Below are 13,909 nucleotides of genomic sequence, written 5' to 3'. Positions count from 1 at the left end.
GCACAGCACCCACAAACCCAGCACAGCACCCACAAACCCAGCACAGCACCCACAAACCCAGCACAGCACCCACAAACCCAGCACAGCACCCACAAACCCAGCACCGGGGGAGGGAGACAGGAGACAGTGTATGTAACTGTGAGTTACATCTCAGAAAATAAAGGTAGAGTGACAGCGATACAGGAAAAGACAGCCCATGTCTACCATAAGCACGAGTACGCACACACCATTAAAAAGAGCATGTAACATACATGCATGCACACATACACTCAAGTCAATTGTACACATTTTAAAAGTACATATAACACACACAACACATACATGCACATCAAAAATAGAAGAAAAAAAAAAGAAAACTAGGAACAATTACACAAAAAACACAAGCCCTTTTTTGTATCTTAGTGATCCTAAGTTTCATTTTCTACTTCACTGGGAAATAAAACTTCCCAATTTGTAAGTAGTCTTTATGCCTCTCTTTATAATTATAAAAAGAATTAAAATATGAAGAAAAAATTAGTTTTGTTTTTAAGACAATAAGGAATTGCACGTACAAGAGACATACCAATATTTAGAGACAACTCAACTAGCTTTAGAATGTACTTCAGGGCTGGGAATGCAGCTCGGTCAGTAACACTCATAGCGTTGCCTAGCATACATTAAGCCCTGGGTTCAGTCCCGAGGACTACAGAAACTAGGTGTGGGGGCACACATCCATAATGCCAGAACTCAAAAGTGGCATCAGGAAGATCAAGAATTCAATGTCAGCCCAAGCTACATGAGAACCTGTCATAAACAACAACAAAACACCAACCAAAAACAAGCAAAAGAGGGCATTTTAAAGCACTTTTGTCATCTTGGTTTGGGGTTTTTATATGTATTTGTCTATGTGTCTCTGCACACACATGGAGGCTGAAATAGGAGGTCGGTTATCCTCCTCCACTACTCTCTACCTAATCTTTAAACACAGGGTCTTTCTTCCTGAACTTGGGGTTGGCTATCTCTGCTCCCCTTGCAGCCTGAGTCACAGCATGTTCCTAGGTGCTAAGATTCTATCTATATCTAACTTCCATACTTCTCCACTGCTTTGTGGTTTTAAAAAATAATGTATTCATTTTTATTCTACGTACATTGGTGTTTTGACTGCATGTATGTGTGAGGGTGTCAGATCCCCTGAAACAGTAGTCACAGACAGCTATAAGCTGCAAATTGAACCTGGGTCCTCTGAGAGAGCAGTCAGTGCTCTTAACCACTGAGCCATCTCTCAGTGGTTTTGTGTTTTTATAAGATTTACCTATTTTATGTTTCTGAGTGTTTTGTCTGCATATATGTCTGCACACCGTGTGTGTACACGGTGTCCAAGGAGTTCTGAAGAGGGTGTCAGATCACCTAGACCTGGAGCTAGGGATGGTTGTGAGCCACCACATACGTGTTGGGAACTGAATCCAGGTCGTTTATAAGAGTAACAAGTCCTCTTAACTGATGAGCCCTTCCTCCCCCTCCATTTCTCACGCACCTCGAAATTTCCAACTTTTTAACCAACTAAGGTCATGAGGTAGAATGTAGAAAACAAGGTATGGAAAACACGTTGATTTCAAGAAAGCTAAGCAGTAACAGCAGGCTTTCAACAGAAATGGCAAGCTTGCAGCCAGCAATCCAATTAGGTAAAACAAGAATTGGCAAGTACAGAAAGTTAATGTGGTGCAACTGGAAGAGCAATATAATGCAGAGGGAATGCCTGAATTCTAATCCTTGTTTAAATATCAATTCAACATATTATCAGAAAAGTAAGTCTTCCCTTCAGTTTTATCTGTCTACGATAAGACAGCAGACTAAGAAGCAAATGCTGTGCTGTCCTAAGCTTCTGCTTTTTACAGCGCTAAGGATGGCATCCAGAGTGCTGCCAATCGCTGTCTCATAAAAGCTCCACCCCAGTGCCAGCTCGATTTATTTACTTATTTTGGAGGCATGGTCTTACTATACAGGCCAGTGTGGCACAGAACTAGTAAGCCTCCTGTCTCAATCCCTCACCCTCATTTTTAAACTTTGTGCGTGCGTGCGTGCGTGCGTGCGTGCGTGCGTGCGTGCGTGCGTGCGTGTGTGTGTATCTGTCTGTCTGTCTGTCTGTCTGTGTGTCTGTATACTTTTGGTATGGTGTTCGTGCTGGCTGAATACAAGCTAAAGTTATCTAAAAGGAGGGAATCTCGTTTGGGAAAATGCCTCCATAAGATTTGGCTGTAGGGCATTTTCTTAGTGAATGAAGGATGGAGGAAGGCCAGCCTGCTGTGAGTGGTGGTCCTGGGTTCTAAGAAAGCTGGCTGAGGAAAACATGATGAGCAAGTCAGTTAGCAGCACCCCTCCAAGGCCTCTGCATCAGCTCCTGCCTCCAGGTTCCTGCCCTCTTGAGTTCCTGTCCTGACCTCTGTCAATGATGATATGGATATCACAATTCTATAGAAGTGTAAGTTGAATACGCTTTTCCTCCCTAGATTGCTTTGCTCATAGTGTTTCAACAGAACAACAAAACCCAAACTAGACAGTGTGCATTCTTGAACACATCCTTGCCGCAAAGTTCACATGGAGGTCAAGGGATGCCTTGGTGGAATTGGGCCTCTCCTTTCACCTTTACATGGGTTCTAGGGATCAAACTCAGGTTGCTAGGCTTGGGTAACAATCATGTTTATACACTGAGCCATCTCATGAGCCCAGCTTTCCCCAGTGTGTTTTGTTTTCTGAGAGAGAGTCTCTCTGGATAGCCTTGGCTGTCTTGGAGTTTGCTATGTAGATCAGGCAGGCTTTAAACTCACAGAGATTCTCCTGCCTCTGCCTCTCAAGTGCTGGAATTAAAGGAGTGCCTCACCATACTCAGCTCCTCAAATTAAAAAACATAAAACAAAACAAAACCCTACAAGATTTGAGCTTCACTTTACACATAGGATAGTTGCTATACAACAGTAAATGTTTTAAGAATTTATTTATTCTTATAAAAAAAGTTTACTGAAGTCTTTCTATAAGAAGTTTGTCTGAAGTTTATATTCTAGAATAAGATGCAAAGGTGTATGCCTACTGCATACCCAGGATTAAGAAGGATGAAGAGAATTTGAGGTTTAAGGCCAGTCACAGCTACATAGTAAATCCTAACTGCATATAAATAAATAAGTAAGTAAATAAATAAATAAATAAATAAGAGTTTGTGCTCTAACATGTCTGGCTAATTCATGTTCTGACAGAATAAAATTATGAAAAAAGAAAGATGTTATACATGGTAAGAAGAAGATAGAAAGTTCTGACTTTAAGTAGGAGGATAAGCTTCTCACTGACAGTGGTCTGAAGATAAGGACCTAGCTTCTGGATGTTGGAAACAAGTATTCATAAAAAGGAGCTAGTCAATACCGAGGGCCTAGGTCAGAAATATGCCTAGAATAATTCAGAAATGGAAAAGAAGCCAGTACAACTGGAAGCAGAAATAAGAAAGAGGTCAGAGGCATGTTCACATGGTAGACAGGCCAGGTCAGGGAGAGTGCTGCAGGCTACTCAAAGGACTCTGGGAGATGTGGTTCTGTATCAGGAAGCTGATACAGAAGAGATACAGCTGAATTACATTTCACAAGTGTTTTCATGGCAGATGTGTCAGTGAGGCTGTAAAGGGAAAGAAGCAGAGTGTAAAAGGAAAAAGTACTAAGTCTCAGGCAAAAGAAGCAAACCCTGTTAGGTTTCAAAGACAACTGATGGGTTGCTTGACACACTGGATACAGAAAGCCTTCTAAGATGTGTCAAATTTTCTGCTCTATGAGGGACTATACTGGCTAGTTTTCTGTAAACTTGACACAAGCTAGTGTCATCTGGGAATGTAGGAGGTCCCAGCTCCCTGTGGGTGATGTGGGTGCCTAGGCAGATGGTCCTGGGGTGTATAAGAGAGCAGGCTGAGCACATCATGGGGAGCAAGCCAGTAAGCAGCACTCCTCCATGGTCTCTGCTTCAGTTCCTGCCTCACCTCCCCTAGAGGACAGGCTGTAACCTGTAAAACAAATAAATCTTTTCCTTAAAAGATGCTCTGGCCATGGTTTTTACCCAACAACAGAGACAAACTAGGACAAGTGCCTACACCAGTGGCTGCCACTCCAGAGGGTCCACGAACTGCTTCTAACCTCTGCGGGCATACACACACATTCATAGAGACACTCATACACACACAAATATACACTCAAACAAAAATCTTTCAAAGAATTTTTTTAGTCTAAATAACACTAGGTCTACCATCAACTAAACACAAAAAAAGCTATACTTGAAGCTGCTTTAGACAGAAGATTATGTATTCAGTTTGGATAGAAGAAGTTCCAGCCTAGCACTCCTCTCAGACACTCAGCCATATTCACAGAATTTTACCTTCCATCACTATGACAAGACCTATGCACAAATGAACTAAAAATTTCAGACTCAAACTAAACACATGTGTTATACAGACAGTAAGTGAAAAAAAAAAAGAATATATTTCCTAATGTTGGACTTTAAGCTTAATGGAATCAGATTTTTTTTTGTTTCTATTTTTGGAGATGAAATCATAACCATGGAAGAAATTAACAGACTTTGATGTTTATCAACCACGCTTTAAACACCACCCATCTCATATGTGTTTGAATATCAATACAGCTCAACAAGGGCTGAAAGAAGATACAAACCCCCTGCAGTTGGACAGACACTGACAGTCAGGCGCACACACCTGCGTATACACGGACACACACACGCTCCTCTCTACCAGAAGACACAGCCTCTGCAGTTGTAGACCAGTCTCATTTTAACTTTGAGACCACATTCTGTTGTTTTTTTTTTTGTTTGTTTGTTTGTTTTTCGAGACAGGGTTTCTCTGTGTAGCCCTGGCTGTCCTGGAACTCACTCTGTATACCAGGCCAGCCTTGAACTCAGAAATCCGCCTGCCTCTGCCTCCCAAGTGCTGGGATTAAAGGCGTGCGCCACCACCGCCCGGCTTGAGACCACATTCTGAACCATGCTTAGGATCGTCTAAGATATTAGATCCTCTGAGACCAGAGTTACAGCCAGTGTGAGCTGCCCTGTGGGTGTTGGAAATGCAGCCCATGTCCTATGGAAAACAATAAGACAACTGCTGGTAGAAAGGACAGTTTTAGTGTCAGTCCTCCTTCACTCTCCCCACCCCATGTGTAAGCCAAAATATAACTAATTACTCTAGGCATTTATTTGTTTGTTTGTTTGTTTGTATTTTATGTGCGTTTTTTCCCTTTTTATTTTTGCTTGCTTGTATGTCTATATGAGGGTGTCAGAATTCCTAGAACTGGAGTTATAGGTGTGAAATAAAATATTATTAGTTACTCTAGGCATTTTGTTACAGTAATGGAAAGCTTACTAGCAGAATAGGCCACCAAAATCAGTAATTACAAATAACTTTTGCTACTATAAAAAGGCAAAGAAGGCTGAATATATGAAAATTCCTTCACTGAACAAACCCAGAAGTGACTTCATCATAAACACAATGCAAGATCAAAGAAAAGACAGAAGGCTTTGCCAGTTAGTGTGGCACACACCTACAATTCCAGCACTCAGGAGGCAGGGGCAAGGCAGGAGGTATCCTCAGGTTTAAGGCCAGCTGGAACTACAATGAATTCCAGGACATGGAAACTTTGATACATACTTGTGATCAACAAAAGGGGAAAAAAGGAAATTATATCAAAGTCTAGCCATCTCTACCATAAGTAAGCTACATGAAAGAACTTTAAAAAATAAGAAAAAGGGGGGACTGGAAGATAGCTCCGAAATTAACAGCACTGGCTACTCTTCCAGAGGACCTGAGTTCAGTTCCTAGCACCCATATAGCAGCTCACACCTGTAACTCCAGTTCTAGGAATTCTGACACCCTCACATAGACATACAAGCAAGCAAAAATAAAAAGGGAAAAATGCACATAAAATACAAACAAACAAACAAAAAACTAAATGTATGTTTTTTTCAGGACACATCAGACCATTTCAGCCCTTGGGACTCCAAATCAGCCTTCAATGTAGATCTTTCCCTGAAATCTAAGAAACAAACAGCCATCAAACAGCAGATGCACTGTAGTGAAGAATGCCATTCCACACATGATCTCACTTCAAAATTAGGAGGAAGCTCCCCTGGCATGTTAGCTGCTCTCTTGGCACATTAGAAACCATAGCAACAGGAGATCCAAATATGTCATTAAAAATGATCCCAAATCAGACTAAGGGCAGACTCTTTGACGTCTTCCACCACAGAGCCAAAATCAAATCAAATGAATCACATATACACAAATGGAAAGGTAGTCACTACTATGTTTTTCTCTATTTTATGGAAAAGCTTTATAAAATTTGATGGTTTCTACCTAAAACTGCAATACCTCCTTTACCTGTTAAAGACAGACCCAGCCAGGCAACTGTCATATTTCACCCAGATTGCTGCAGCAGCCTCTTCAATTTAATGCTAACATTCTCCTCAGTAGTGGAGCCACTACGGTACAGAATGTGCTCTTTTATATCATCTCTGGCCCATACTGAACTCTCCAATTTCAAGTCACAATCCTGTTTTCTGTAAGTTGTAGCTATAATCTAACTCTTCTTCAGACTTCATGGGTTTCCATCTCAGTATCTTCTAGACTCAGAGTGCTCTTCATAAGAATGTTTTATCCTCCTTAACACCATTTTCCCCAACCACATTACTTCCCATCACAGCACCCTTCACTGGTCATCTTCACAGCAATCTTCACTTATCACTCACCTACTAACTGTAAGCCACATGACAGGAAAATCTTCATGTCTTTTGAAAGTTTGTATAACACCTGGCATGAAATGGGAATTTAAGGAATACCTGTGGGGCTGGAGACCAGCTCAATTGGTGGTACTTGTCTATGGTAGTAGTTTTCTATGGTAGTACTTGTCTAGAGTAAATGAAGCCCAGGGCCTGCTCCCCAACACCACGTAAAACAGGTTTGGAAACAACAATGAATCAAACAAAAAACATATGCTAAATATAAGGTAGTGATAAAGAATTAAGAGCCAGCCTTGGTGGTATACACATTTAACCCCAACACTTGGGAGGCAGAGGCAGGTGGATCAGTGAGTTCAAGGCCAGCCTGGTCTACAAAGCTAGTTCCAGGACAGCCAGAGATACACACAGAGAAGCCCTGTCGAGAAAAACAAAATAAACAAACAAAAAAATTGTAGTTCTTAAATCCTGTAGGATCGGTTGTTTCACTGGCAAGTACAGCAGTTTAGCTAGTGGAAGGAAGCACAGCAGCGGCCCACAGAGGTAGACTGTGCCGTTAGAACAGGCAGGTCTTACACACAACCTCTGATAAGGTTGTCTTTGGATTAAATATCCCTTTAGTCAACCTGGTCATCTGCTTTTATGTTCAAGATCTTGTTTTAAAGTAGAAAACACAGAACCTACCTAAATTCCCAGGAGTGTGTGGGAGGAATCTTATCTACGTAGTTCAAAGATAACCAAATCGAAATAGAGAGATCCTATCTCAAAAAAAAAAAAAAACAAGACAGACAGAAAGAAAGAGAAAGAAGGAAGAAAGGAAGGAAGAGAGAAGAAAGAAGAGAAAAAAAGTGAAAATAAAGCAGGAAAGTAATATGTTGGATGATTTCTTTCTTTCAAATGGTTAAAAATAATGAAATCATGTGTACACAGGGATAAAATACAAATGATAAAAAATAATTTGTTGAATCCCTATGATGAGTCCAGGTCATAAAATTACATTTATAGCCTGATTCTCATACCTAAGCTCCAAAGTAGGTACTGTCCCCTTTGCAGATGAGCAAACTGAAGTTCAGAAAAGTTCACCTATGGTCAGTTAGGACATACCCAAGGATCAAAACCACTCCTGGTATCTTTCCAGGGCATCCCCCATTACGTATACAATATGTCTGATACAGGAAACACCTAGCGTCTCATTACACACAAACACTTAGAAGAGAGAAGAGTAAGAGAGGCATGTCTACAGTCCAACGACTCAGAAGGCCAGACTACCATCATCAGCTCAGGAGTTCAAGAGCAGCCTATCGAGATCCTGCCTCATAAATACACATACCCTAGACTTAGCCTGAGGATTCTGGCTGAGTCAAGTGAGCAAAATAATCCTCCACAGAAAACAGTAGTATACAGATACTCAGGAGCATCAGTTGTTCACACTACATTTAAAGCTTAACCTTTCTGAGAACAAAGCCTAATACACCTATCTAATGAATCAAAAACCTGCCAGGAGTAGTGTCTCAGGCAGCACCCAGGAGGCTACGGCAGGAGGATAGCTTCAGCTTCAAGTCAGGATACGCTACAAAAAGATACACACGGAGACAGATAGACAACAGTCTCAGAGAGAGGCAGAGACAGACAGACAGAGACAGAGAAAGAGACACAGAGAAAGACAAACAGAGGCAGGCAGGCAGGCAGCAGGCAGGCTGGCAGGCCCTCTAGTCCAGGCCAGATCCCCGCTCTCAGTGGTCTCCCTACCTCCACTGGGGTTATATACATCAGTCCCTACACCTGAATTCAAAGATTCCTGAGCTCATCTCTTACTCAGTTCAAGGACTGTAACATAGTAACAATATGAAATCAAGGTGTCTCTCAAAATTTTAGAGCAGTATTATTTAAGTTATTGTTTGGAGTACTGTTTATCAACATAAATAAGTATGCACAATTTACTTTTCACTATTTAGTCCCTGTACTCTTCTTAGCCGGTCATATAAAAAAGTACTTGTCAATTTCACATCTCTTGATAAGTTCAAATCTAACTAAAACTCTGAATTCAAACCATATGTAAAGTTTCAAGTTCAAATACAGTAAAACTCTGAAACCTCAGCTCACTACCATATATCTCATTTATTTTATTTTTACAGAGGGAGTATATACCACAGAGCATGTGGGGTCAGAAGGCAACTCTGTGGAGTCAGATCTTCCCCTCCACATTTGCATGGTTCCAGGGATCAGGGACACAGTCTGGTCACCAGGCTTGAGCAGTAAGGGCTTCCATCCACTGAGTCACTAGCTGGCTCTGTTCTCATTTCTTCAACAAAGTTCACCCATTAAAATTTAGTAGTTGTCCTATTAAAGCACATGCATAGCTTGTCTTCCTTCAGATTCTTCATCAAATTAATTGCCTCTATAATTTCTTTTGCTTAAGTTTATTTACTTACTTTTTTTTCTATTTTCATAAGCTAGGATTTCTCCACAGCTGGTCTAGAACTCACTAAAATAGACCAATCTGGCCTCGAATGTACAGAAATCTACCTGCCTTTGCCTGAGTGCTGGGATTAAAGGCATTTTAATTCTACTTAACAAATTAATGAGAAGACTTAAGTTAAAAATCAAAGATAATGCCCACTCTAGGAGAGCCTCAAGTTTGGTTCAGATACAGGATGAGTCTGAAATAAGATAACAATGACTATTACACAGTCAACAATGGTAGGTTACACAGCAAACACAAGCTTTGAATTACTTTTAAATTCATTTCCTCAACTTTTAAGGATTCTTTTATACTAACACATTCCTTAAGAGTTATCATCCTTATGATATATCAAAGTGGGGTTGGAAAGATGGCTCAGTAGGCACAGGTGCTTGCTGCCAAGCCTGACAAGAATCCATAGCACCTCCCCAAGATCACATGCCCTTATACACATTCGCAAAGTAAATAACACGGTTAAAAAAAAAAAAACTTGAAATCTGAGATAAAGATCTACAAAAATTAAAATTATAAACCAGTACCATCCAGCAAACCATTTGTATGTCCTTTTCACAGTTTCTGGGCCTGGCCCCTGGCCGGATAAACTATTCTTCAACATGGTCAGAGTAGCCACCAACTACTAAACCTAACTGGCTAGAAGTTGGCTGACCTTGAGCACCATGGCTTTCCTGTGGTTCTATCCCATCAAGCAACATAAGAAAGGTGGTTTAGAGAATAAAAGAAATGGGTTGGAGTAAACTTAGTAAATACTGACATATCATGTGGTGTGTTTTGTAATGGTCACACTGGTTCCTCTGGACTCAGCAGTCTGTTGAGCTGTGACTGGCTGCTTCATCAGTGTGCTTTACATTACTACAGCCTTCCAATAAAAAGAGTACCAATCAGTTTGACCAACAGTATCTAGTAAGTTTGTCACATTTTTCTTCTTCCAGTCTTCCAAGTTACATGTATGTACATAGTATGAAACCATGGGAATTTATCATTTTCTTTTCCTATACATGATTTTTCTTCAATATGTTTCTACAAAGGATTTCTCCTATTACATGCAAATCAAAAATAAAAAATATTACTCATCTAGAATATCAAGTAAGAACATACTACAAAAGAATAAAATGATTTCTCAAATTAGATTAATAGTGAGCTTATTAAGAAAAATTAGAAATACTCAACTGCAAAAGCAAGCATACAGGTAGACCTGAATCTTTTCAGTCTGACCTGGATTAGAGATGATACTGTAACTGTTTATAATATTTCTTTCAAAGTGACAAGGGAAGAATGCTTTAATCAACTCCTTAGCTAAAAGGGAAGTAAGCTTATGTGGTTTACTCTAATTTTAACTTTGTAAAGATGTATTCATTTTATGTTTGTACATGAGTGTTTTGTTGGAACTGCTGTAATCTGAGTTATGGATGGTTGTAAACTACCATGGGTGCTGGGAACCAAACCTGGTCCTCTGTAGGAGCGACAAATGCCCTGAACTGCCGAGACATCTCTCCAGCCCATGACTTACTAGCATTATTAATCGCTTTTCCTGTTAATACTTAAAAAGGAAAACGAAATACAATTATAGTAACATATGAGCACAAATTTCAAAATCTTTTGCAGGTGCAAACTTGGCTATACAGTCTGGTATGCCTAACATGATGCATGATGGTCATTTATAAGCCTTACATTAATATATAAGTCTGTATCACCACAAAACAGGATTGATCAGGCTTTCACTGAGCAAAGATTCATGTATATACACGTTGGTTCAGAATAATAAAACAAAAAAAAATTAGCTAAATGAATCAGTTTGGTTTGAAAATGGCAATGCTGAATTCTTAATCTATATTTTACCCAAATGTTTCTCAAAGTGGAGAACCACCTGAGGAGGGTAATTACTAATAAAGACGAGTGTCTGCCGAGGACAGCAGCACACACTCGTGTCCTCTGCATACTTTATCTCACTCCTTAATATGGAAAGGTATGAGCTACAGCTGTCATCCTGTGAACTGAGGAGACACAGATGAGTAATTTATATAAAGGTGGCAGAGGAAGGTTACTACCTATCAGAAGTGTCTAAGGAAGATCACAAACATATCAAGGCTTCCTGCTAAGGTGGCAAACACCACCATCACCAGTGTCTGCAGCAGAATCCTCACTACAAATCAAAACCACCTACATCCTCCTCCTCCAACCCCATGAAAACCTACTCATGAACCAGAGCTTCACGAGCGTGGACCTTTGGCCTGGAGAAGGGCTGGAACAGAAGCAGGGGATCTCCAGATGGTTTCAGTGGGAGATAAACTAGACTAAATGACTGCTAGTCTTGCAAACAGAAGTACTTATTTCTAACGCTGGTAATAATAAAGGCCAGTATTTCCTGAGCACAAGCCAGGTGATTCTGACAGACAAGACAGAACCACTAATAATTACTTCACATTCTGTTAATCAATAGCCAACTACTTTCTATCTGAACACTCTGACTATTCTATTTCCCAATGAACTGTTTAGCTTTTCTTCTTCTTGAACAGAAGAGACATTACAACTGCACTTGAACATTTTTATTTGGCTTCTCTGAACCCAGGACAAGCACTCTACCACTGAGCTACATCTCCAGCCCTAGCTGAGCCTCTGTAAATAAAATTCTGCCAGCTTTGACTAGACAGGAGGAGTTTAAGGAAGACCACAGACACTACACAGAGAAACCCTGTCTCAAAAAAAAACCCAAAAAAACAAAAACAAAAAAGAAAGACCACAGACAACATGAAAAAGTTTGGAAATCCTTTATGTAGCCCTGAGGACCAGGGGAGCCTGCGACTCCCAGGTCCACTTGCCTCTGACTCCTGAGTACTGGGATTAAAGGTACATACCACTGTGTCCTTTTCTTGTTTGTTTGTAATTGCTTCTAAAAGCACCTGTAGTCCTTTAAGTTTCAAATAAAAAGAAAAAAAGTCCTAAGAGTTAAACTAAAAGCATTATGATATACATTTAAACTGTATTATTCATAATTGGCAATATTCCTTAATTAAGTTTGTGTTGACAGTTAAAACAGAGCTGTTATTATGGTGAAGTCCCACCTCCTTACCCAGGTACTGGGACAATAATTATGCAGTGTTTTTACCCTGTTAAGTCACCTAAATACACACGTTAACAGGTGCTAAGAAACCAAAGCATTACATAAGCAAGCATACCCAAACAACAACATGGCCAGTCAGGATGGCTGCTCTCAACAACAAAGAGACAATCTTAGGAGGAGCCTACCTGTTTCACTGCCTTGCTCACGGCAAACCCCACTCACCCTACACCAAAACACAATAAAAAAAACGCTCCAGACATCTTCAGACTCGCTGCCTTTTTATATCAGTGATAAAGTGACATGCAAGTACAGGAAGTTTGAGCTATGACTTTGTAACTGGAGATAGCAGCTGCAAAAGAGTATCAATACCCTAAGTTGTACAAACTCCGGATTTTATCAGGGAAATGTTACAAAACTTCCTTCTTCCGGACAGCTCATTATTTGCCTCAAGTCTACATTCCTTTATTAGTCATGACCTTTCAGAATGCTTTTATCCCTTATTGTTTGAATAATATTGAACTTTTCATGTTGCTAATAAACCTTACAGGAGCCCTTATCAAAGAAGCCAACCTAGGTCCCTGTCCCAGAGCAGAACGATTACAGGAAACTCAGTACTTGCAATCCGTTGTAAATGAATGTATCTTCCTACTTTTACGTCCACCTGTATATTCCTATCATCCATAATTGACAGGAACTTGAATCCGTCTTGCAGAAATCTACTCTTGAGGAACTGGGAAGTCCTGTATGTTACGGGTGACAGACACACGACAGTGAACCCCATTTACCAATTGCCACTGGGATCTTACACCTCAGATCTGACCTCTGAGCCATATGTCAATGGGCTGTAAGTCAAGACAGAGTGCCAAAGAATAACGGGGGTGGGGGTAATAACAAAGATGGATCCCATTAAGATCTATGTGCACCTCTAGCCTGTACGGATGGCCCCATAAAGCAGACCCTAAAGAGCCCATCTTCCCGGCTGGGATCCCACACACCCCGCCGGCCGTGGGGCCTGCTCCGGGGCTGTGGGAGGGAGGGAGGGAGGGGAGGGGAGGCAGTGTCTGTCCCCACTTGGGAGTCCTAAACAAATGGAAACAGAGCAAGTTCTCACTTCCTGATCGCCGGAGCTTCCCGAAGGCCCCTGTCCCGCGCCAGACACCGGGGACTGGGGGTTCAGAGAAGGACGACCCCGAGGGGTCCTGGGGCCCACCCAGCCCGCGCCTCCCGTCCTCGTCCTAGCCTCGCAGGGCCTTACACCGTGACGTGACCGGAGCCGCGGACCACCACCGGGTCGGGCGAGTACTTGAGCAGCTGCTCCTCCAGGGCCCGCTCCTCGTCCTCCTCCTCCTCGTAGATCTCATCGAAATCCGCCATCCCGCGCCTGCGAGCCCCCCGCCCGGGGCCCTGGCTCTGGGGCGGCCGCGGGGAACGGCTGGTGAGGCTGCGGGCGCGGAGGCCGCGGAGCTGGCGCTCGGCAGGGTCGGCTCTGGCTACTGAGGAGACCCGATCCCAGCCGCCGCCGCTGCCGCCGCCGCCGCCGCCATTACCGTGGGCAGGAACAACACAATGTCAACATCCGCCGGGGCCACCACCCCCGCCAGCGCCGCCGCCGCCAGCGCTGC

The 13,909-nt window shown here is 41.9% G+C and overlaps 1 protein-coding gene across 1 annotated transcript in view; it reads right to left on the bottom strand.

Annotated features, from left to right (window-relative positions):
• Nucleotides 1–13,727, bottom strand: part of Chic2 (cysteine rich hydrophobic domain 2) — a 38,218-nt gene extending 24,491 nt beyond the window's left edge. The window contains exon 1 of the mRNA XM_028780823.1: nucleotides 13,543–13,727. Within this exon, the coding sequence (XP_028636656.1) occupies nucleotides 13,543–13,661 (119 nt within the window). The 5' untranslated portion in view covers nucleotides 13,662–13,727. The remainder of the gene's footprint in view (nucleotides 1–13,542) is intronic.
• Nucleotides 13,728–13,909: the final 182 nt, after the last annotated feature.

This window comes from Grammomys surdaster, unplaced genomic scaffold (genome assembly GCF_004785775.1).
Source record: "Grammomys surdaster isolate TR1022 unplaced genomic scaffold, NIH_TR_1.0 372, whole genome shotgun sequence".
Classification (NCBI taxonomy): domain Eukaryota; kingdom Metazoa; phylum Chordata; class Mammalia; order Rodentia; family Muridae; genus Grammomys; species Grammomys surdaster.
The sequence above is the reverse complement of the archived record's forward strand: the minus strand, read 5'-3'. Positions and strand labels throughout refer to the sequence as shown.